This window comes from Equus quagga, chromosome 7 (genome assembly GCF_021613505.1).
Source record: "Equus quagga isolate Etosha38 chromosome 7, UCLA_HA_Equagga_1.0, whole genome shotgun sequence".
Taxonomy (NCBI): Eukaryota; Metazoa; Chordata; class Mammalia; order Perissodactyla; family Equidae; genus Equus; species Equus quagga.
In genome coordinates, this window is record NC_060273.1 from 79,931,872 (window position 1) to 79,956,773 (window position 24,902).

At 39.9% G+C, this 24,902-nt stretch overlaps 1 protein-coding gene across 1 annotated transcript in view; it reads right to left on the minus strand.

Moving 5' to 3' along the window:
* Positions 1–24,329, minus strand: part of KDM3B (lysine demethylase 3B) — a 56,164-nt gene extending 31,835 nt beyond the window's left edge. The window contains exons 1-6 of the mRNA XM_046666254.1: positions 24,047–24,329; positions 9,676–9,843; positions 6,569–6,682; positions 5,421–5,526; positions 3,826–3,950; positions 1,673–1,747 (exon numbers count right to left, since the gene is read on the minus strand). Coding sequence (XP_046522210.1) covers positions 1,673–1,747; positions 3,826–3,950; positions 5,421–5,526; positions 6,569–6,682; positions 9,676–9,843; positions 24,047–24,244 — 786 coding nt within the window. The 5' untranslated portion in view covers positions 24,245–24,329. The remainder of the gene's footprint in view (positions 1–1,672; positions 1,748–3,825; positions 3,951–5,420; positions 5,527–6,568; positions 6,683–9,675; positions 9,844–24,046) is intronic.
* Between the last annotated feature and the right edge of the window lie 573 nt (positions 24,330–24,902).

Sequence of the window (24,902 nt, forward strand, 5' to 3'; positions counted from 1 at the left end):
GAGCCAACACCCGTGCCCATCTTCCTCTACTTTATATGTGGGACGCCAACCACAGCATGGCTTGCCAAGAGGTGCCATGTCCGCACCCAGGATCCAAACCAGTGAACCCCGGGCCACCAAAGCGGAACGTGCGCACTTAACCGCTGCGCCACCGGGCCGGCCCCCCTTCTACAACTCTTAACCAAAGCTCAAGATTTATTTGTTTCCCCAATACTTTTGGTAATATCAATCTAAGTTTCTAAATCTTTCATTCAAGAATTGCTTCTGTTTGCTAAGAATTGTTTTCATTTGCTCCTTCAAATTTTTTTTATCCTTTCTTCAACATTTATCATCATTCAGTTTTCACTGTTGTGAACTATTTCTGCATGATCAATGAAATCTCTCCTTTCTTGCTCACTCATTCAAGGAGACAAGGTGACTATGGATCTCTAAGAAGGGTTACTGGAAAACTTGGCAGAACTGTCAATAATAATTGTACTTTGTTAGCTAAGAAGATAGTCACATCATGGCAAAGCTGAAAAGGGAAGAATCAACATCTGCTGCTGAAAACCACAATCTCACTTCTAACTCATCCAGCCAACTTGTAGAGCTTGGCTCATAGCAACCTTCCTGAGCAACAACTTATTTATATGTCCTACTTATGGCAAGCTACTCACACGTGAGTAGACAACCTAGAATACTGAGACCAGTACTCTCCAGCACTATCTGGCCAGCTGAACAGTACCTGGCATATAATAGGTGCTTAATGAATTAATTAAATAAGGAAGAAAATGAAAAAGGGACCCAGTACACCATCAAACTAACAGGTATTTTTAGCCATTTAAACACAGTCAAGAGATTTATCCTATTTGTGTAACACAATATGTTGTAAAGAGCTGTTAAATTTAACCCTGATGCTTCTTTTCCTACCCTGATCTTGTTTTATCAAGTCAAGAATGACTGGATAAAGATGATGAGGAAAACTGTACGCTCAGCAGGAGTGGTCAAGACAGCAATATTACAGAGGTGCTAAAAGACTATGAGGAATATGTGCACAGCTGGTTGTCCTAGTCAATGTCCTACTGAAGGAAATTCACACAAGATTCCTTGACTGGTTCAGGCCCTGATTTATAAAGTATCTTTTTGGGGGGCAGGGGACCATGATAATTCAGAATGAAGTAAGTGTTGGCCTGGTTCATGGTAAGTATGGAGTAATCCACTGTGTGCTGAGCACTGAACTGGGCACCTGTTTGATTTGCTTCTTCTTGGGATATGGAATTTCAGAACCAGTTGGAGCTCACTACCACCAAATGGAAAAAAAAAGAGGATGTAGCTTCTCCATTTGTTATTACTGGATAGGTCATGAATACTACCAGTGCTTATTACAGCTTTAACTGTCTGCTGTATCTTTCAAACATACCTGTCCTAAAAGAATGTAAGAAGAAATAGTTAGGCCATGGATTTTAAAATGGCTAGGCAACACAGCCATGATTAAAAAGGTTTTCTCAGACTAGGTCTCTTTCTTCAGAGTAGCCTCCCTTAACTAGACAAGACTGTGGGAACAGCAAGAAATGTACAGTGGCTAGAGCTGAAATCCAAAGGGCATCCAGGGTAACACACACACATAAGGAATCCACATAACAAGATAATGCAAGGTCATGAGTCTGCTCGGAGTCTCAGTCTATTACTGTACCTCACTCTGAGGCGTCGAATTATCCATCAGCATCACATGGATCAGTCTGGGATCTACGGACTTGATCTCACCACTCTACAGTAGGAGCAGGATAGCAGAAAATATGAAAAAGGGAGGAAAAAAGATTTAATGCCTTGTCCACCAAAGATGTAACCATGTATTTTTCTAATCTATCTAATTATCTCATATTCTCTCATTTTTTCTTTTTCTTTCTTCCTTCCTTCCTCTCTCTCTCCCTTTCTTTCTTTCTTTTTTTGCTGAGGAAGATTAGCCCTGAGCTAACATTTTTTGCCAATCTTCATCTTTTTTTTTTTGCTTAAGGAAAATTAGCCCTGAGCTAACATCTGTGCTAATCTTCCTCCACTCTATATGTGGGTTGCTGCTACAGCATGACTGACAAGTGGTAGAGGTCCACGCCTGGGATCCAAACCCGTGAACCTGGGCCACTGAAGCAGAGTGCACCAAACTTAACCATGACACCACAGGGCCAGCACCATCTCATTTATTTCTACTCCCCTACTAGAATGAATGACAGAATTGTGTTCAATGCCCAAGTGTCTCTTTTAGGGATGTTAATTTCAAATTCTGCATCTCTAAAACCTTCTTACTCTGTTACATTTCATTACAGAAACCAAAAAACTTCAGTACCAATAATCATTAAAAGCACTATGCTAAACAAAACTCACCTCTCTACTATTAAAGAACAAAAGCTTTTGGGAGGGGCCAATTTGACAGATATTGTCAGATTTAATGTGCATATCCTTTGACTTAGCAATTACACACCTAGGAATTTATTCCAATAATGTGAAACAGTGTGCAATGATATATGTTCAAGGATAATCACTGCAGCATTATTTATATTAGTGAAAATACTGGCGAAGATTTAAATGTCTGTCAATTTTAGATTAAATTAGTTTGATACATCCATTCAGTGGAATAGTATGCATCTATTTTAAAAGCATGAGGCAGATTTTTATATATATTTACGCAGAAAGATGATAATTTACAATTAAGTAAAAAAGGTAAGTTATAGAACTGTATGTACCGTAGGATCCCATTAGTTAATGAAGTGTGATTTATATAATTATCATATAAATAGGTAATATATTAATATTATACACACACAAACAACATATTTGGAAGAATATGAAATATATACCAAAGTGTTGATTATGGTTACCATTTGAGGGAGTGATATTTGCCTAGGAGAAGGGGTGGCTTTCAATATCTACTTTATATATCTGTGTATCATTTGAAATTTTTAAATGAAGATTAATTAAATCTTTTTTTTAAAGATTTGCCCCTGAGCTAATAACTGTTGGCAATCTTCCTTTTTTTTTTTTTCCTGCTTTTTTCTCCCCAAATCCTCCCAGTACATAGTTGTATATTTTTTTAGTTGTGAGCCCTTCTAGTTGTGGCATGTGGGACGCCGCCTCAACATGGCCTAATGAGTGGTGCCATGTCCGTGCCCAGGATCTGAACCAGTGAAACCCCGGGCTGCCAAAGGGGAGCGCAGGAACTTAATCACTCGGCCACAGGGCTGGCCCCAATTTAATATTTTTTAAATATCATTTAAGCATAAATGATAAACAAATAAATAAACTGCATTACATGTGACTGCTTAGGGCAAGTCTGAAACCAATTCAAAGACATCATAAATAAATATTTATTTGACTCAAAACACTCATCTATTGTTTTTCCTAGACTATTCTCCAGGTATTTCTAGATGCTATGTTTTTTCTGTTTACTTCATTAGAAAAAATTCATTTCTTCAGCCTCTCAGGGAGAGTGGCTAAGTATTACAGAAGCAAATGCTAACTGACTTGATTTTTAACTGCTAACCTTTATGAATATGATACCACTTCACATTTGTGTGTTCTCTTACCAATTTCAAACCATTTTCAAATACATTATCTCAGTTCCCAAAACAGTGCTGTGAGGTCAGTGGAGGGTTACCTAATTACCTCTAAGTTACAGATGAGAACACTGAGACTAAGAAAACTGAACAGCCTTTCTCAAGGTCATACAGTCATTAAGTGACAGAGCCAGAAATGGAACCCATGTCTTCTTACACTAGCGAAGTGCTCCCTTTCTCTACACCACCCTCTGTAAGGGGATGGATGGACCTCAGATGAAATAACATGGAGCCTCACCTCAGTTATAGACACCTCCATAAGACGAGTGATAGAGTCTTGATGGCTTACAATACCATAGAGCCAACTTTCCTCCCCTTCTGGCTGGTATACTTTGACCCTGTGACCTTGAACACTGTAGGGACCTAAAGGAGAGATCAGTCAGTATTTAATATTTTAATATTAAATTTAAAACATAAATAGTTTTTCCCAGTGACTTTTGTAAATTCTGTTTTTTTAAGAGATTCCTTGGAATCTCTCAGCACTGTGATTCCACCTTATCTCAATCTTCCAATTCTAGAAATAACATAGAGAAGAGAAAGGAAATTTAGAAATCAAAAACTACAGGTAGTATGAAAATCTACTCAGATCTATCTGACATATATATAAAAAGTGAGAGGTCAGTAAGTTGAATGTACTATTTTGTTAAGTGACCACAGGAATGATATATGACCATTTATACTCTGCTATCTGACTTTCAAGAACAGTAGGTGGAGAGTTCAATTTATGGGGTTTCCAGCCTCTGCACTATAATAGTCTGAACAAATATAGCACCTGTCTTCCTAGGAACACATAGTTTCAAAGATATTACTTTATCAGCAGGTAATGTTACCCTGCAATTTCAGTTGGCCAGCCAAGAAGGACAGTTTCTCTCTCCTGCATATCTTATACATTTGAGACTATATGGCTAAATCATTACTTATTTTAAATTATTATCTCTCAAAGCTATATTTAAGCTTAATTTTTCTATATATACTCATATACATCTCCACCTTTCATTCTGTCTGCTTGATCTTCTTCTCTCTGCTATTAATTTTTCCTCACATTTCTTTTTTCCTCCATACCTTTCCTTGATTATTAAACAGCCCCATTTTATCCTGATATTCTCCTTCCCTAAATAGGTTAGTTTTCCTACCTTTACCTGTTTAGATTTAGTTTGACAAGAGAGAATCAAGGACCCTATTTCACTGAAAATCATGATTATTATCACGAGGCTCAGAAGGAAAGAGGAATGGATGTACAACATGAAGGGAAGGACAAATGAAGCAATAATCTACCTTTGTGTAGAATCTTGGGCAAAATCTGTATCTGAACTGAAAAAAGCTAATAATTCTCTTTTTTGTTTTCATTCTTAAAAAATAACATGCTGTTAATGTGCATGAGTCTATGGACAACTTTCCTTATGAATCCACCTTGCACTCTTAGTTGTTATTTGCTGGTATTAACTGTCTTTAGAACTTGAGAAACTTACAGACAGTAAGCTCAACAAGGGCAGAGATTTTCTAGCTCATGGTTATATCCCTAGTATCTCAACATTGTGTCTGGTACAAGATTAGTCCTTAGTGAATAGTTCAGAAATGAAAAAAACAACAAAACTCAAGACAAAACTGTGTATTATGAAACGTAATACAAAGAGAAAACAGTGGTCTGAGTGAGAGCCTAATTTGCCAACCTATTCTAGAGATCCAGCTAACTGGAGATACTCTTGACTCTACATACAAAAAGAAGACAAGCACAAATGTTTAGAGTTGCATGGTATCCTCCTCATTCTATCACTTTCAACATTGACCACACACCTGACTCAAAATTCAGGGACAGAAGAATCCTGCTCCTACCTCGGCTGAATATCTCTTGTAGCTTTTGGTCACTGATCAAAGCATTAACTGTTTCTCTCAGTGCAGCGTGTTCCAAAAGAATCTGGTTTTGACTATCTGTTCCCATCTGGCAAAGATAAAAGAAGAAAACAACTGAATATTAAAATGAGTAGCAATAATATGTAACTAGATGAGAAAAATCGTACTCCTAAGGAGTTCTATAATAGCATTTGCCAAAGAATGTTCTGTAGGACCTTAATCTCATGAAATACTCTGCATAAAATAAGGATGATAGAATCAATTAGGTTTAGGAAATATTACATACTATATCTTTCTACATACAATAGGATATTAAAGGCTCTGAGAAGACACGTAGGAGAAAAAAATCTCTTAGGTCAGTGTTTCTCATACTTATTTGACCACAAAACATTTTATTCCAGGTAAATCTGTTTGTTTATTTTGATATTTATTCAACATTTACTGAGTGCCTACTCATATTCACAAAGATGAATAAAGCAAAGTTGCTGAGAGGGTGTGAGGCCTCATGAGAGAGGAAGACACATCAACAAAGAAATTTTCATTAATATTTCAGTTTAGGAAATACTGTTCTTGGCTGCCTCAGTAAGAGAGCAAAACTCTTAGAAGTCTCCTAATTTTTAACCTTTGGACAGTAACCCTTACAAGTGAGAAACAAATATTACTATTCATAAATTCTGAAACTCTAACTCAGATGCTAATTTGCTTAAATTACTAACTTATCCTTTTTCGTTGTAACTAAAGATATACATAAGCTCTTAAATATTTAATGTTGCTCAGAATCATCCCAAACTCCCAGCTTCCCTGCCACTGACATAAATGTAGGCCCCTTCAGACTCAAATTATAAAAGCAGCTACCTCTGGGAAGCCACCTCTTCTGAGACCCTTAGAATTGTGGTATTAAGTCATAAGCAGTTTTAGGGTGGGGTAGGGGTCTATAGAAGAGGAAAGAAGCCTCAGCCGCCAAGCCCACTTTTCAAGGGAACAGAGAAACTTTAAAAAGCATAGTGTATCACTGGGAGGAAGGACTTGTTTCAATGCTAAAACAAAAGGGGAAACACCATATATTTACAATCAACAAAGAAATTAGCAAGGCGAGAAATAAGCTTAGGACTAGAGTAAATGTTAAGTACCTGGAACAGATGTAACCCATTAGCATCCGACAGGAAACGAAGCTCTCGATCCAAAAGGTATTCAACTGGAACCACAGAACCCAAACCGAGTTTATCTACTAGGGGAGTGAAAGTCTGTGAAGTACAATGACAAGAACTTTATTAGAACTTGCAAAAGAACATATATAACAGTTCAACCAAATCTCTAACTTCAGAGAAAATATCCATTATTAATATATCTTTCACCTCAGTAAATACAGATAAACTAAAGCTTAAGTCCTTGGAAACATTCCCAACCAAGCACCTGCCCCTCAAATAATCACAGCAAGCAAACTAGAGCAGAAAGTCAGCTCAATACTTCTTATTTACAGCTAAAAAGGACAAGAAGAATGAGAAATTCCTCCTCCTCTCTAGGGATCTGACTAATCTTCTTGCCAGGCTTCAAGAGGACTAAAAGTACAGTAAATTCCCAGAATAAAGAGTTACACCATTATCATCTCTACAACTCCTGAAATCTCAGTGAGATTTCTAAAATAATCACTGGTATAAATATGCACGGATAAATTCATATTACTGTTTCACAAATAAATAGCCTACAAAAGTCACCCAGGGGACAACATCCATTTGAGCTTCTTCTAAAAGTTCAATTGGAAAGTGGCCTTAAAAACAAATGAAAAAAGACAGTTTAGTAATTGATGATATGTATAATCAATAGGTAAAAGAGATTTGTTCTGAGTATTATTTATTTAATTTGGTTAGCCACAGGAGAATTAAGATTTTAAAAAATGTAACCATTTATGCCTATACTTTGCTAATAGGATAGGTAGAAACAAATGGATATGCTCAGAATTAAACTTTATAGTATATTTTGTCTGATTTCAGAAAACAAAACTTAATAACAAGCAACAAAGGCAAAAATAAACATGTGGGACTACATCAAACTAAAAAGCTTCTGCATTGCAAAAGAAATGATCAATAAAATAAAAAGGCAACATAATGAATGGGAGTAAATATTTGCAAATCATACATAAGGAGTTAATAGCGAAATATACTAGGAACTCATACAACTCAATAGTAAAAGAATAAATTATCTTATTAAAAAATGGGAAAATCACCTGAATAGACATTTTTCCAAAGAAGATATACAAATGGGCAACAGGTAATGCAAATCAAAACCACAATGAGATATCACCTCACATCTGTTAGAATGGCTATCATCAAAGACAAAAGATAAGTACTGGAAAGGATATAGAGAGAAGGGAACCTCTGTGCACCATTGGTGGGAATGTAAATTGGTGCATCCACTATAGAAAGCAATATAGAGGTTTTTCAAAAAATTAAAAATAGGGGCCAGCCCCGTGGCTGAGTGGTTGAGTTCGCGTGCTCTGCTGTGGCAGTCCAGGGTTTCACTGGTTTGGATCCTGGCCACGGACATGGCGCCACTGGTCAGGCCATGCTGAGGCAGTGTCCCACATGCCACAACTGGAAGGACCGACAACTAAAATATACAACTATGTGCTGGGGGATTTGGGGAGAAAAAGCAGAAAAAAAAATTAAAAATAGAACTACTATATGAACCAGCAACCCCATTTTTGAGTATTTATCTGAAGGAAACGAAATCACTATCTTGAAGAGCTATCTGCAACTCCATGTTCACTGTAGCATTATTCACAATATCCAAGACATGGAAACAACCTAAGTGTCTGGTAATGGATGACTGGATAAAGAAAATGTGGTATGTACACACACACAGGAATATTATTCAGTCATTAAAAAGGAGGACCTCTCTGGGGCTGGCCCAGTGGCGTAGCGGTTAAGTGCACGTGCTCCTCTTTGGCAGCCTGAGGTTCGCCCGTTCAGATCCTGGGAGCGGACTCATGCATTGCTTATCAAGCCATGCTGTGACAGGCATCCCACATATAAAGTGGAGGAAGATGGGCATGGATATTAGCTCAGGGCCAATCTTCCTCAGCGAAAAAGAGGAGGATTAGCAATGAATGTTAGCTCAAGGCTAATCTTCCTCAAAAAAAAAAGTTAAAAAAAATTTAAAAAACAAAAAAAGGAGGAAATCTTGGAGTCAGCCCTGTGACTGAGTGGTTAAGTTTGTGCACTCCACTTCAGTGGCCTGGGGTTCGCTGGTTTGGATCCTGGGCGCAGACCTACACACCAATCATCAAGCCATGCTGTGGCAGCATCCCACATAGAAGAACCGAAATGACTTACAACTAGGATATACAACTATGTACCGGGGCTTTGAGGATTAAAAAAAAAAAAAGAGGAAGACTGGCAACAGATGTTAGCTCAGGGCCAATCTTCCTTACCAAAAAAGGAGGAAATCTTGCCATTTACAACATGGATAAACCTTGAGGGCATTATGGTAAGTGAAATAAGTCAGACAGGAAAAGACAAATACTGTATGATCTCACTTATATATGGAATCTAAAAAACTAAACACATAGATATAGAGAGTAAACTGGTGGTTGCCAGGGGAAGAGGGAGTGAGGGAAATGGATGAAAGTGGTCAAAGGGTACAAACTTCAGTTATAAGACGAGGAAGTTCTGGGCATGTAATGTACAGCATGGTGACTATAGGTAACAATACTCTGTTCATACTTGAAAATTGCTAAGAGAATAAATCTTAAACATTCTCACCACACACACAAAAAGGTAACTATGTGAATCAATGGATGTGTTAACTAACCTTACAGTGGCAATCATTTCACAATATATATGTATATCAAATCCTCATGTTGTACACAAACTTACACAATGTTATGTCAATTATATCTCAATAAAGCTGGGAAAAAAATAAAATAGAGTTCCTATGGAAAAAAAAGACCTTAAGGATTACAAACACTGTTTCATAACCTTACTGTGAGAAGAGACTACAGGTGAAAAAATTCTTTGGCAACAAAAAGTATCAAATATTATCTAATATAAAAAGTTTCAGAAGACACAGGAGAAAAGATCTCTCCCAATTTTTGCTTTGGTAACTTCAGAATAAAAGTGTGTTAAGGACAAATCATAGAGTTTGGGGAATTCTATAGAGTTCAGCTATTAGATAAATACCACAGTTACAGCGTCGAAGTAAAGCCCAAATAAGTTCCCAGCCAATCAGCGTCACTCACCAGGGCTGGCCACTGAGCAATGGAGACTCGAGCACCTTGGACAAGGACTGGGTCCTTCCGAGGTGCCCATACTAGAGACCCTTCCAGCAGGAGCACAATAACCTCTTCAGCATGAACTTTAACCCAGGAGTGTTGCTTCCAGTTACAGCCGTCAAACTCTACAAAGATCTGCAAGAAGAGATAAGGAACAGTTTGAAGGTCACATGTAGAAAAACCCCACACTCCAATGTATAAACAAACATAAACCCCCTGTTTTGAACAACTAGGAGAAATTCTGCTAACTTGTTTTTAGATTGTTTTAGTGGATTTTAATTAAAATCAATCTTACTTCAGAGCCAGGAAGCTGGTCTCAGCCCCATTCTGAACAGAACTAAGGGTGCATGAGGGACTCACAGTGAGTAAGTTTTAGCTGTGATTCTACTGAAATCTGCAGTTCTTTGTTTCCAGTTCACACCTATGCACACTGGCTGGGGGCATATATGTATAAGGCACTGTGCCAGGTTCAGGAATACAGAGAGGAATCGAGCACATTTCCTGGTCTCAAGGAGCTGATAGTCAAACAGGTAAGAAGAGAAATTTTTTACACTTCCACCGAAAATGACTGTGAACTCCTTTTATTAATTATTTTGAATAAGTGATATATGTACACGGTACAAAATTCAAAAAGATAAACACTGAAATAAAACAGTTGCCCTTCTAGTCCTGTGTGTGGATTTTTTAAGTACCACTGCCAGCAGTGATCTCATATCTGCTAGTAGAGGCATGCTGTCGTCACAACAATGCTTTGCTTCCTCCCAGAAGAGACACTCCACTTTTTGAGATATACTTAAGTAGACACTGTAGGGAGTTTTGAAAGCAATTCATATTAAATGAACCTACATTTTTCTAATAAATAGTATGCTTAGGTTTGGCTTTTCCATATAAATTCTGATTTCTGATCACGTTCAATCCAGCATAAAGAGCAAGACATATGCATATAGGTATCAATATTTAGAATGGATATGTCCAGTGCCTAAAATATAGCTGATGACAAAAGAAGGGCTTGAGTATTTATTTATATCCCACTTAACTTTCAAAGAATTTTAGTTGGCTTTTGGGAAACATATGCAATAAAATGATAAAATATAAGTTAAAAAATCAGGGCCAAGCAAACTACAACAGAAAGTCACTATCAAAGTTTGAAAACAGAAAACTTAAGCCGGCAATAAGGATCTATGCAGCTGTATGAGGTGATAAATTTGGCTCTGAGCTTCCTAAAGGCCAGTCTGAAAATAGAGAGGTCAGTTGCATAGTTCTCACTGTCTAAGAGGAAAACATAAAGCAATTACTCCAGGAAACAATGTTATTACAACCACTTGGCCCTATAAGAAATTTCTCACATGAAGCTTCCTAAGGCAATAATGAGTGATACAGGACAATGTCAGAATCAAACAGCAGTGACTCCCCAACTGGGAACCATGGAGTTACTAGGAAGATCTGGAAGTACTAGGGGCATCAAGCACTTCCTGTAGACTGAATACTAGAGGTCTTGTACATGTATGTATTATTATTTTTCAAATAAATGTAGATGATACAATAAATAAAATTCAAATCCACTAAAATTGTTACTGAATTCATAACAGCTTTTGTTGGTATCTATGTTCTCAGTCAGCATAAAATTATAGTTAGAACAATATGAAAATTCAGGATACTTATACTTGAAAAGTGTGGAACCACTGCTCAGTAGCCTAGCGTTAGGCTTCTTCTCTTCACAGGCAATAAATACTTATTAATTGAAGTACATTGCTGAAGTTATTCCAGAAAGAAAATTCATTATATAAAGCTCTAGTTTTATTATTTATAATATACCAAGTAAGCTTCATTTCTACTTAAAAAAAAAAGTGGCACAGTGTGGTGGCACAGCAGTGAAGTGCACACGTTCCCTTTTGGCAGCCAGGGTTCGCTGGTTCGGATCCTGGGTGCGGACATGGCACCGCTTGGCAAGCCATGCTGTGGTAGGTGTCCCACGTATAAAGCAGAGGAACATGGGCACGGATGTTAGCTCAGGGCTGGTCTTCCTCAGCAAAAAGAGGAGGATTGGCAGATGTTAGCTCAGGGCTGAGCTTCCTCAAAAAAAAAAAAGAAAGATGGGGAAACAAGGCTCAGAAAGAGGAAGGATGATTTTTACAGAGAACACTGAACTGCAATATGGCCTCATTCATATATATATATATATATACTCTAGGGGAATAAAACCCAATTTGCGTAACTTGCAGGTAACTGGAAAGACAGGTACTCAAACTTAACATTTAAGCGCAGACTCAGGCACCAAGAAAGGTAGTGGTAGCAGCAAAATGAACAAAGCTTGGGGCTTATGTCCTAGAAGGCTTGGATTTGAGTCTTAGTTCCACTCTCTAGTAACTGCAAAACTTGGGTAGGCCACTCTTCCCTCATCAGGTCTTGGTTTCCTCCCTTGTGATAAGACACAACAGTCTTACTTCACAGACTGGTTGTAAAAATTAAAGTAATAGATTCCAAAGCACTTTGGTCATTTGCAAAGCACTACTTGGGCAATAATACGCCATAAGATAAACAGAAATAAAGTAAAATAGAGTATGGGGGATGTTCAGAGGCAGGAGAGATCACTTCAGGTGTGTAGAGACTGATGCGGGCAGAGGCCAAGGAAAGCTCCAGTCAAGTTCCAGGATGGTCAGGAGCTATAGAACACTGTAGGGAAAGAGAGGAGATGAGGCTAAGAAGACTAAGAGTCAATGTGGAAGACCCTGAACACTGGGATAAAAAATTTAGGCTCCATGGGCCGGCAGGATGGCGCAGTGGTTAAGTTTGCACATTCCGCTTCAGCGGCCCAGGGTTCGCCAGTTCGGATCCCGGGTGCAGACATGGCACCACTTGGCACGCCATGCTGTGGTATGCGTCCCACATATAAAGTAGAGGAAGGTGGGCACAGATGTGAGCTCAGGGCGAGTCTTCCTCAGAAAATAGGGGAGGAGGATTGGTAGGAGTTAGCTCAGGGCTAGTCTTCCTCAAAAAGAAAAAAAAAAAAAAAAAATTAGGATTCCATCCAGCTGCCAAGCAGAGGGGTGTGTGTGTGTGTGTGTGTATGAGTGAGTGTGAGTGTGAGTGTGTGTGTGTGTGTGTGTGTGTGTATGTGCAATTGCCATTGAAAGGTTTCTACTCAAGGTCAAGACAGGAACAGAGCAGTTGGTTTTTGGAAAACTCAGCTAGCTAGCAGTGGATGTAGATGGGTTAGAGTTTGGGGGTGTGGGGAAGTAGGGGGTGTTTTTACATGACTAGAGTAGGAGTGACTAGGAAGGAAGAGAACTGTGCTTGTGAGAATCCAGGAGTCCTATCATCAAGCTTGATGACTGGCTGGATATAAAAGTAAGGGGAAATTCAAAATGAGTTGGATTTTGAACCAGAGACTGGGAGAATAGTAGTGCCCTTACATAACTGATGTCAGCAGGCGGCGATGGCTAGAGGACAGACAAGACCTAGCAAGCCATGGAAAGCAGCGTGTAGTGTTCAGTGGCCAGGCTGAGTCTGTCCCTGAGTGACACAGTACTCTATCCAGCATCACTTAGAACACCAGAGGTTGAGGATCCATGGTGACTTGACGGCTAGACGCCATGCTGCAGTTCTAATCTGCCAGACACTTTAAAAATCAATATATGAGTCACAAAATTCTAAGTCAAACCAATACACAAATACAAGAAGAACACTAAATGAAGTCATTGTATTAAAGCTGTGACTGTTTTTATTCTTTGTATAAGAACTTGAGCCTTTAAAAAGTTAATATTCAGGAATCCTATCATCACATATCTGAAAACATCAGGGAAAAGCTGAAATACTTGGGAGACAAATTTCACCTAATTTAAGGACAATTATCTCTTAACCTGCCTGAGCAAAGGATGCGGAATAAAGTGTTTAACCTGACAACAACCACTGTTATACATTCTGCGATCAAGCAACAGCTCCAAGATAACAATATGAATTTGTTTTGAAAGCAATATGGAATGTAGATACACATAAACATGTTCTTCCAACAATAAGGCTTATTTTTGCCCCTAGCACTGCGCTTTACCTCCTAGCTAGAGAAATGGAAGGAGTTAGAACATTTCAGGTCAAAGTACACAAAAAGTGAACTCTTAAAATGGTAGTGGCCAGGCCACAGGACAGGAAGAAGGGACATAAATTAACAAAAATCAATGGTAGTGGTTGGATTGAGTCAAAGATGACCAAGGCAGGTTGATAATCTGAACAGAACAGGACTAAAACAGTTTGAGTTGATTTTTTTTAAAAAGTCTGTAAAAAATTTCTACTATTAGAGTAAACATAGCAAAGAGTACTATACACACTACAGCTAGAACCCAAGGACAAAATGTAAGATATTTTATCAGTTAAGGAGAGTTAACGGTAAAACTCTTACTTTCACTTCAACATTCCTTTTATAGTCTATATGTGACTTATATTCATTTTCCTTATATTAAAATCAAATAAATTCGTTAAAAAATCAACTAAGTTCCCTTAAGTTTGATAAAATCAGATGGTAGTAATCTGAGTAATATAAGTCTTCAGGTTTATCACGTAATCATGTTTGAATTCTGGTTTTCCCCAAGACCATTCTTACTACAACTAATAAAATTATTTGCTTATCTACTCACTCAACAAAAATAGAACACCTCTTACATATACAAGTAGCACTTGCCAGGACCAAGAATATCAAAGTGAACAAGGTAGCACTTGGTAGGAAGGACTCACATCCTGGATGAGCCAACAGAGAAGTACAGCAATTATTACAGAGCTATGTAATAAAGGCAATAATAAAGATTTGCACATGCTGTATTAGGCTATAGAAGGCATTTGCCGTGGGAAACTAGAAAGGTTTCACAGAAGAGGTAGAAGTATACAAGCTGGGTCTTAAAGGACAAACTGCATTCTTCTGGCAGAGAAGGTAGGGAAAGACGTTCCAGCAGGTGTAAAGGCAGAGAAACATAAAGGCAGATTGAGTATCCTAGCAGGAGGAGAAGGCGGCTACTAAGAAAGCGGTAAAGGGCTCTGACTAGCATGTTAATGGATGACAAAGTGAAACCTGGTGGCAAAAGTGTCTTGTTTCGCCAACAGAGTGTTTTTTTGTTGGTTTGTTTTTAATGTGCATTTGAACATCTTTAGGCAGTGTCTGCACTCTCCAGTTGCCAATCCCCCCTACACCTTTTGGTCTGTCACCCAGCTGTTTCTCAGAAGCCTGGTCCCTGGACACATGTGAGTTTATGTTGCCTGCTACAGGCCTTGGGAGAGCCACTGAAAGTTTTAAAGGGGGGAGGGTCAAGACACAGTAAAATATGTTTTAGAAAGATAATGCCATCTGGGGAGAAAAACTTCTCAATATTCATTCTAAATAGGAAATCAAAATAGAAATTACAAAATATTTTATAATTAGGTGAAAGGCTAAACACACTTTGTTCATACTATGGAATAACGTAGACAAGTTTTAAAAAATGAGATATATCTGATAGACTAATGTAGGAAGATCTCCAAGATACACTATATGGAAAAAAGCAAGTTGCAGATTATTTTCTAGGGGGGTGGTGGGATAAGAAGGAGGATTGAGATAGGAAGGGAAATAATATTTTAGCTTTATCAGTAAGCATTTCTTTTTTTTCTTTAGAATATGTATTCATATATTACTTATATAATTTACATTTTTTTAAAAAGGAAAGAATTACCTTTGGGATCAGAATGGAAGAAAAATTACAGAGGGAAGAAACCGGAGGCAGGGAGACCAATTACAAAGCAATGATAACTCAGGAAAGAGATTAAAAAGTCCTAAACTAATAAGACTGCATGAATGGAAAGTGTCTTTGAGAAATTAGAGATAAAAATAATGGGATATGGTGGTGGTGAATTAGAGAGGGTAAGGGAAATGGAAGACTAACTCCCAAGGTTCCTAAATTTTCTTTTTCAATCTCCTACCTATCTTCTAAACAAAATATGAACTGTGTTACAAATGATCTTACAAAACTGTGGGATATCTTGACAGCCAAGGTGGGGAATGATGCATGTCTAGAATATTGCTGTTTTCAAACAAAAAATAATTTTCTCTCTATGGTTCCTTTGATCAAGAGAGAGTTTTCTAACAATTATTCCCAATTTTTTCCTACTTTCTAACATCCTCAATAAATTAAATGTTAAATACTTGAGTACCATACAGATAACCTGAATAAAAATTCAAGCATATATATACATATATATACACAGTGCTTTTAGGGGCTGTGGAATCAAAAAGATCTGGATTTGCATCCTAACTTCCCCATTCCTTAGCTATGTAGCCGGGAGCAAGTTACTTTAGCCTGTTTGAGCCTCACTTCCTTTGCCTATAAATAGGAACAGTAAGTACCTCAAAGGATTGTTGGTAGGATTAAATGAAATAAAAGCATAAAATGCCTAGCAGACCACAGGCTCCTGATAAAGATGCATTCCTTAAGCAAACTCATACTACTGTTCAGAGTATAAATTGATATGACTTAAAACAAGAAAAAAAAAAAGCTATATATCAAGAAACTTAAATATGTGCATACTCTGTGTCTCCATAATACCACTACTAGCAATAATACTGGGAAACAACCCTAAACACAGAAAAGACTTTATAAAAATGCTCATCACAGCATTACTGATAAAGCCTAAAATCTAAAACAATTTCAGTATCCAATGAAACGGAACAGTTAAATAAATTATCCAGCCAATAAAAATTATAAGATTTTCTTACAGAGCATTTATTGTTTTCCTTTCCGTTACAAAAGCAATACATTTTACATGTGGGAAATACAGAAGAGCACCATGAAAATTAAAATCACTCACAATACAAAAGAGTTTTAGTAATACAAGAAAATAATTTTTAAGAGACAAAGTAAAACTCAAAATTGAAAATACAGTACGAATTCACCTCTTAATTCTAAAAAAAGATTAGAAGAAAATGTATCAAAATATAAACAACAGTTTCTAACGTGTTGTGACACTACAGAGGCTATTTTATTATTATTATTAAAATAATTTCTAAATTTTGTATAATAGGCACACATTACTTAAGAATCAGAAAAATAAAACATCTAATGCTTCCAATCTAACAATCCAGATGTAAATCACAATACCTATGGACAATGTACCTTGGACTGGGGTCCCAAATATGACTCCAATAATGTCAAGACAAAAAACTTAATAGTGAGTCCATATCAATAAAAATATATAAAAGAGGGGCTGGCCCCGTGGCCGAGTGGTTAAGTTCGCGCGCTCCGCTGCAGGCGGCCCAGTGTTTCGTTGGTTCGAATCCTGGGCGCGGACATGGCACTGCTCGTCAGACCACGCTGAGGCAGCGTCCCACATGCCACAACTAGAGGAACCCACAACGAAGAATACACAACTATGTACCGGGGGGCTTTGGGGAGAAAAAGGAAAAAATAAAGTCTTAAAAAAAAAAAAATATATATATATAAAAGAAAAAAACTTAAACATCAATTATAAATACCTTATAACAGGGGGGGTCATAGAGTAGAAATTCCACAATACATCAGAAGTGAAAGTTAACCTAAAACTGGCTTCTAAATATTCTACTTTTTAAGATAGGGCAGTCAGAGAAGGCCTTTTAAAATAATAGAAAAATGCATGTGTTCCTTGTTATTGATGAACTTACAATCTAGTAGGGGAGATGAGCTATACATCGTTATATATCTATAAGAAAAACTGTGATAAATATTCCAAAAGAGGTATCTACAAAATGCTAAAAGAACAAAGAAAAAAATAACATGCCAGGGATTCAGAAAGGCTTTATAGATGTGGAAGAACCTAGAATGCCCAGGCTTTCTTTTCTCTTTATAGGATTTTGATGGATGACAACATTAAAAGTAAAGGGTAGGGCCAGCCCTGGTGGCCTAGTGGTTAAATTTGGTGCACTCTGCTTTGGGGTCCCAGGTTTGGTTCCCAGGTGTAGACCTACATCACTCTGTTAGCAGCCATGCTGTGCTGGAGGCCCACATGCTAAAAAACGAGAGGAAGACTGGCATGGATGTTAGCTCAGGGTGAATCTTCCTCAGGGGGGGAAAAAAAAAAGCAAAGGGTAAAGGGGGAACAAAGCAATGGAAGATCACCAAAGCAGGGCTGCTTGCTGTAAATACCCTTTAGGCAACATCCAATTTTCCCTGTCTTGATTCTTTGCACACCAAGGATTCTTCTTATTTGCAATTTGGTCTCTTGAGTAGACCAGGAGGGGGCTCTGTGCAGATCTCCGGATAGGTATATCTCCCACTGTAAATTAATAACCTTACATGTGGATTTACAAATCAGCCTCCTGAGAGTTTGGTTAGTGAGAATCAGTCCCCTCGAGCCTGATTACCCTTGAAGAGACACACAAAAAACGGAGTTTCTGTCCTTGCAAAACCGAGAGAGGTCACACTATATGAGTCACTACTAAACAATCAGGCAGGTTTTACCCATCTCCAGAACAAGGATAAAAGACACTTTGGCAATAGGGATAGTGGGGTGGGGAGAGCTTAAAAACAACCAATCTGTCAAAGGCAGTGGAAAACTGAGAAGCAGCAACAGGTGTTGTGTCCCCCAGGCCTCTTGGAAGCAAAGCCTACTGGAACCCACCCCAGCTGTTGTTGAGAAAATCAGTAACAGAAAATGCTATTTACTTAGCCACCATTTAGGAGAGTGGAGGGGAAACTAAATCAACCAGAACAAGCTGGGGATGAGAACTAGGCAAGTGAGTACCAAAGACGAGAATGAAGCCTTGGAAGGTGAGGACTTAATGAAGCAACTCTTAGAAATAAACGGGTAATTAAGAGAAAAGATCTGACTGTGTAATAGAGAGAGGAGGCTGGACAAAATGACCAGTATATAATGTGATCACTGGTGGACATACTGCACAGCCCTGAAATAAATAGAATGCAAAGACAAATTAAGATAGAGCTAATAAAAATTACACACACACATAAACACATAAAGTAAGACAAACTTAAAAAAAAACTATAGGAAGCACTTGAATGCCTAAAAAACTCAAAGGTGGCTCAGTGTTTCAAAAATAGACCTTCTGCTTTAAGAGGGGAGTTAAGATGAAAAGTATGCTTAGAAGTATGCTCACACTTAAATGTTATATATTCTTTTGTACAATCTCATTTTTTTTTTAAAGATTTTATGCCTCGGCGTGGTCTGATGAGCGGTGCCATGTCTGTGCCCAGGATTCGAACCGGGGAAACCCTGCGCTGCTGCAGCAGAGCGGGCGAACTTAACCACTCGGCCAAGGGGCTGGCCCCCTGTGCAATCTCATTTTTATACAAAGTTCTCTAAACCGTACACTGGAAAACATATTCTATTTTAAAGTATATCATGAGGTATCATGATATCACTCAGACTTTTATTTAACTTTTGGAATTATAAGCAAGAAAAGGATACTTAAGGATAATCATTAAAAGCCATAAACCCCTTGGGGCTGGCCTTGTGACCAAGTGGTTAAAGTTCCGTGCGCTCTGCTCCAGCGGCCCAGGATTCACGGGTTCGGATCCAGGGTGCGGACCTACGCCACTTCTCAGTCAGGTTGTGGAGGCATCCCACATCCAAAGTAGAAGAAGACTAGCACAGATGTTAGCTCAGGGAGGATCTTCCACACACACACACACACACACACACACACACACACACAGCCATAAACTCCTATTTCAATTAGGGCTGAAGTTCTATGTTTGTTTGAACGTAGGTTGAGAATGAATAAATAATGGATGGTACACTGGAAATATGGTAATATCCTGGACCTGACTATAATTATTATATTATCTAGAAACAAAGTAGAGAGGTATTTTAAAGTCCACCTAACCTGAAACAGAGGGGAAAGGTAGGAGGAGGAGGAGGTAAAGAAATAAGGCAGATACGCTTTCACCCCTCTTGGAAGACTCCCAGATAGAAGAAACATGGTATTAGCCCAGACACTGTTACAATTATTACATTATCTCAAATCAAAGGAAAAGAGTATGTTAGAGTCCACCTTTCCCTCAGATAAAGATGAAAGATTAAAGGGTAAAAAAATAAGGCAGATACGCTTTCATTCCTCTTGCAAGTTCTGGACAGCTGAGATAGCTAAGACACACATTGAAAAAAAAAAAACCAATACTACTAAAAGCATCATTCAATTCTATCATACAGCAAGAAACGGATGGTTTAAAGTTGGTGCTGCCACAATTGGTTACTCAGTAGGAAAAAAGTTAGATCCCCCTACCTCAATGCCATTTACAAAAATATTCCAGATGGACCAAAGATCTAATGGTAAAAATACATGAAAATATTGAAAGAAAATTTGAAGCATATTTATATTATATAGGCTCAAGATGGGGAAGCCATTCCCAAGCAAATAAACCCAGAAGCCATTAAGAAAAGTCTAAGGGATCTGATGATATAAAAATTTTATTTTTCTGTATGGCAAAGCAACCCACAAACAAAGTCAAAAGACAAATGAGAGAAAATAATTGCAACACGCTTGACAGGTAAAAGGGTTAATATCCCTAACATGCACAGAACTTGTACAGAGTGATAAGACAACTTCCATTTTTTTCAAATAGGCATAAAAGAAATGTAAAAGGCCAATAAACACAGAAAAAAGACTAGTCATGAAAATGCTAGACACTATTTCTCACCCATACATTGCCAAAAATGACAAAGAATGATGACACTAGTGATGGCAAGGGTGAGGGGAAACATGCACTTTGTGTATCACTGCTGGTGGGAGTATGAAATGCTACAATCTTATTAGAAAATAACCTGGCATTACCTAATCAAATAAAAATACACATACTCCTTAACCCAACAACCTCACTCATGGATGGCTAAACCAGAGAAATAAAATCACAATTACATAAAAATATATGGGGCCGGGCCTCGTGGTGTAGTGGTTAAATTTGCACACTCCTCTTTGGCAGTGCAGGGTTTGCTGATCCCAGGCACAGACCTACACACCACTCATCAAGCCATGCTGTGGCAGCATCCCACGTACAAAATAGAAGACGACTGGCATAGACGTTAGCTCAGTGACAATCTTCCTCACCAAAAATAAAACAAACAAACAAACAAACAAATAAATAAATATATATATATATATATGTACAAGTACATTAACTGCAGCATTGTTTGTAGTGCCAAAAACTTTTAAACAAGAATGTCCACCATAAGGGGAAATGACTGAATAAATTATGGTACATCCATTCCATGAAATATAACTTAGTTATCTAAAAGGATGAGTAAGATCTATAGGTACTGATGCACACGGTATAATGTTAAATGGAAAAAAGAAAAAAGCAGGCTGCAGATATTGTGCAGTATGATATCATTTGCTTAAAAAAAGCAACCTTTTGTATATGGATGAATGTTTTAATATTTTTTGTTTTGTACCAGTATTAAGAAAGATGAGCAAAGCCTTCTTTGCTAAGTGGGAGCTGGTGAAGGATGGAGTTTTGGTTGTTTGACATTTCGCAAAATGTAAGTTTTTCTTTTATAACAAAAAAAAAGGAAAATCCATGTTTTTTTGGTCTGTTTGTTTTATCTACCATACCTACATATGTGAAGGTCCCAAGGGCTCTGCAACTTATATAGACCAATAACGATTCAGGAACACAAAGAGGACATTGAGTTAGAAAAGAAGAGTTAGAGATAAATGCATGAAACTCCATTAAATTAATTTGCAATAAGACTTTTTTAAAAAAACAGGCCTATTCTAAAATACAAATAAAGCTCAATTCCATGAGAGAGAAAAAGGCTGTTTTTCTATTCCTACTTCATCTAAAAATCTCAGTAGTTACTTGTCAGCATAGCTTTGATGAAGATGGCCACCTATCAAACCCTTATCAACCAAAACTCCCAGTCAACAGGATCCTGACTTCTCTTTGTCCATATTTCATCTTAAGGTAGCACATGGCTTTGGTACTGTTTTCAAAAAAAAGGGTTCATAAAAAGGGATCAGGACTATATTTTGAAAGATTTCTAGATCAAAAAGTATTTAGAAAGAGGATATTAATGGAGCCTACAATTGAGAAGTGTTTTCAATCACTTCAAAAACTCATTCATCCAACCCTCAATTACTCATCCTTAACAGGGGGCGCCCTGCTATGCATTACTCAAAGCCAAGCACGCCTGAAAACATCTTAAACATAACTGAATGAAAATCTGCCCAATCACAGGCCAGCTGCTTGCAAACTCCACCCTTGAGTACAGGAAGAACACTTTTGATTGGGAGACGGTTGTGTTTACTACGGTGTGTGGTGCAAATTGGAAATGCCCACATGCCTAGGGTCCAAAGGAAATCTCTAATGAAAAAGGAAAACAAACGGCTAGTTCTGATCCTATACTAGTCACTGTCATTAACAGAACCTCACCATAGCAAGAGCAATTCTTGAGCAATTTTGCAAGCTGGTGAAAAATTCTAAAGGCTCTAAAAGTTTTGTTGCGGCCGTTTTCTCAACTGTGTCCCTTGACAGACATACAAGACAAGCTAAGTGTATTCTCAAAACCCAAATCTGTCTTTGCTTCTGTATGTACACAGGTCTATGCAAGACCTCAACACAGTTGTAATGAACATTTTGCTTTAATTTCCAAGAATCCCTGCAACTTTTCACTTGGTTTGAGAAACCAATTCCACGGACCCAGTAGTAAAATTATTCAGTATTTAGCTTAGTAGGTGTCCAGCATCTCAGAGAGCTTCAAAAACCTCTGCCCTTAGGGAGTCCAGCAAACAACAAAGTGAATGGGTAGCCATTTCAGGTGCACAGCACATTAGCAATTCATTTGATGGAAACAACTAGAATAGAAAATTCCAACTGAAAAGCTAGGACAGACTAGGCCTTTGGTTAAATTATGCACATAACGGTGGATCTTAACTATGTTTTGCATTCAAGGGGGTAGAGTAAATTATTGGATCTGAGAAGGACACCTCTCCTCATCCCTACCTAGAAAGCAATCTTCTAAAGAAAGCGCAGAGGACTTTAAATCCAAATCCCGTTCTTAATCATCTTCCTCACTCCCCTATATTCCTGATATCTTTTTACAAATTCGCCCCCCGCCCAAGCCTCATAAATGTCCAAGCAGCCTTTTCTTATAGAGCATGGAGAAGGATCAAATCAAGCGAACTTAAGTAGCAGAAGCAACGCCTAAGACAGCCATAAACCAAACAACCCATAAAGCTTGCATGGGGGCGGGGGGTAAAGGGGTTTAACACCATTGATCAATAGGCAGAAAAATGAATAACAGAAACCTACAATATTACTACTAAATCTCACAAAATGCGTTCCCGTTTATAGCGAAGAAAATATCTGCAGAAGCAAGTTCATCAAGAAAATTTACCTTCTGCCTGCTGATCTATTACATTCCAAAAGAATCCCCCTAATTTCATAGCCCTATCTCAACAGAGAAGCTAGGGCCGCTATCAGAATGAGGAACTAAAAGAGCCCTGCCAAAGCTCAAAGACAATATTCTGCCGCCACATTAACAAAAATAACACACCGTGGTCCCGAAGGCTAGTTAAGTTCTATTACTGAACAACTTTAATCACAAAATACACCAAGGCAAGTAGTCAAACGCGGCTGAGCCCCAACACAAAGTTTCAAAACAAAACCTCTCCCAAGGTTGGGGGAGTAGCCGAGCTGGGAGCAAAAAAGCACCACCCAGCAGCCCCACTCGGCTGCTAGGACAGATCCCAAACTTATCAAAAACAGCCACAACTGCAGCTCCTGTCACCCAGAAGCGCAAAGAGAGAGAGGAGCCCGAGAGAGTCCCGAGAGCTGGCCTTTCTGGAGACCGCCAGGCCGAGCCCGGCTCAGACAAGGAGGAAGTAACCAGATAAAAAAGCCCCAGCAGCTCCAAGTGCAGCCTCTGTGCCTCCCACAATTGCCCACATTCCCGCCCCACTCGGGGCTCCCGGAGGAAGGGAACAGGGCGCAGGTCTCCTGGGAGAGGCTGGGGACTACAGGTCCGCGTCTTCCAGGGAGCAGCGGCAGCACCGGCCGAACTCTGAGGGGCCCCGGAGCCCAGGGTTCGGGAGCCTGCTCCGAAAGCGTGTTTGGGGGGAGACGCTGAAAAAGGGGTCGCTCAGGAGGCGGGGCCTGCCGGGTGGAGGCAGCAGCCCCTGGCCGCCCCCCCGGAGGAAACGGGGCGCGCACCCCGACGCGGAAGCCATGCCGGCCAGAGCTCGAGGTGCTGAAGAGCCGGCGGGGGGCGCTGAGGAGATCTGGGGGCGCGGAACTGGGTCACCCCCACCCCACTGCCCCCTCACAAAGGCCCCCGGGGAGGCCGCCCGCAGGCCCCACAGCCCCGGCCTCGAGTGCCCGCCTCGGCCGCCACTCACCGCTAGGTCCTGGGGCACCGCCCCGCTCATGGCCCGCACCGTGCCGGCCCGCCAGGCCCGAGTGCGCAGCGCAGGCCCCGGATCTCCGCCTGCCGCCGCCGCCGCTGCCGCGGGGACCGAGGCTGAGGCCGAGGCCGCGGTGTCCGCGAACAGAAGCAGCAGCCGCTTGCCCACCGGGGAGGCCGCCGCGTCCGCCATCGCCAGGGCCGGCCGGACCCGCGCTCCCGCCCTCCGCCTCCCACCACCTCCGCCGCCGAGCGCCCGATCCTCCCGCAAGGCCTCCCTCCGCACCACCCGCGGCCGTGACTCCCCCCCCCCCCCCCCCCAACAGCCACCACCAACCACCGGCGCCGCGCAGCGCCCCCCGTGGCCGGGAGCGGAGCCGCAGCCCGGGCCCCGCACAGCGCCCCCCGTGCTCCGGAGCGGGGCGGCAGCTCCGGGCCCCTCGCAGCGCTCCGCCCCAACCTCCCCGGGGCCTGCAGTGCCCCCTGCGGCAGGGAGGGGAATTGCAGTTTCGGCCGGGGTAGGGAAGTGGGCGGGTCCTTCAGTCCCCCATGGCACCATCCTGGTCCCAACCTTTCTTCAGGGGGTCCCATATCTGAGGAAGCTTTAGCTTACCCTCTTAAGACGAAATACTTTTACGGTCATCGGGGCTGTGGGGCAAGGCACCTAGCGAGCGGATGTTTCGAGCTTAGAAGTTAGCGCCCCAATACTCTGTTGATTTCTTATCCCAAAAATAATCTGATACCTTTCCTGTCGTTATCTTTTAGGAAACGTTCTCCCCATTGGTCCTTGGGATACAGTATCTTTCTTCTCACTGGCCTATAACATGGTACCACCCCATTCTATACTACCA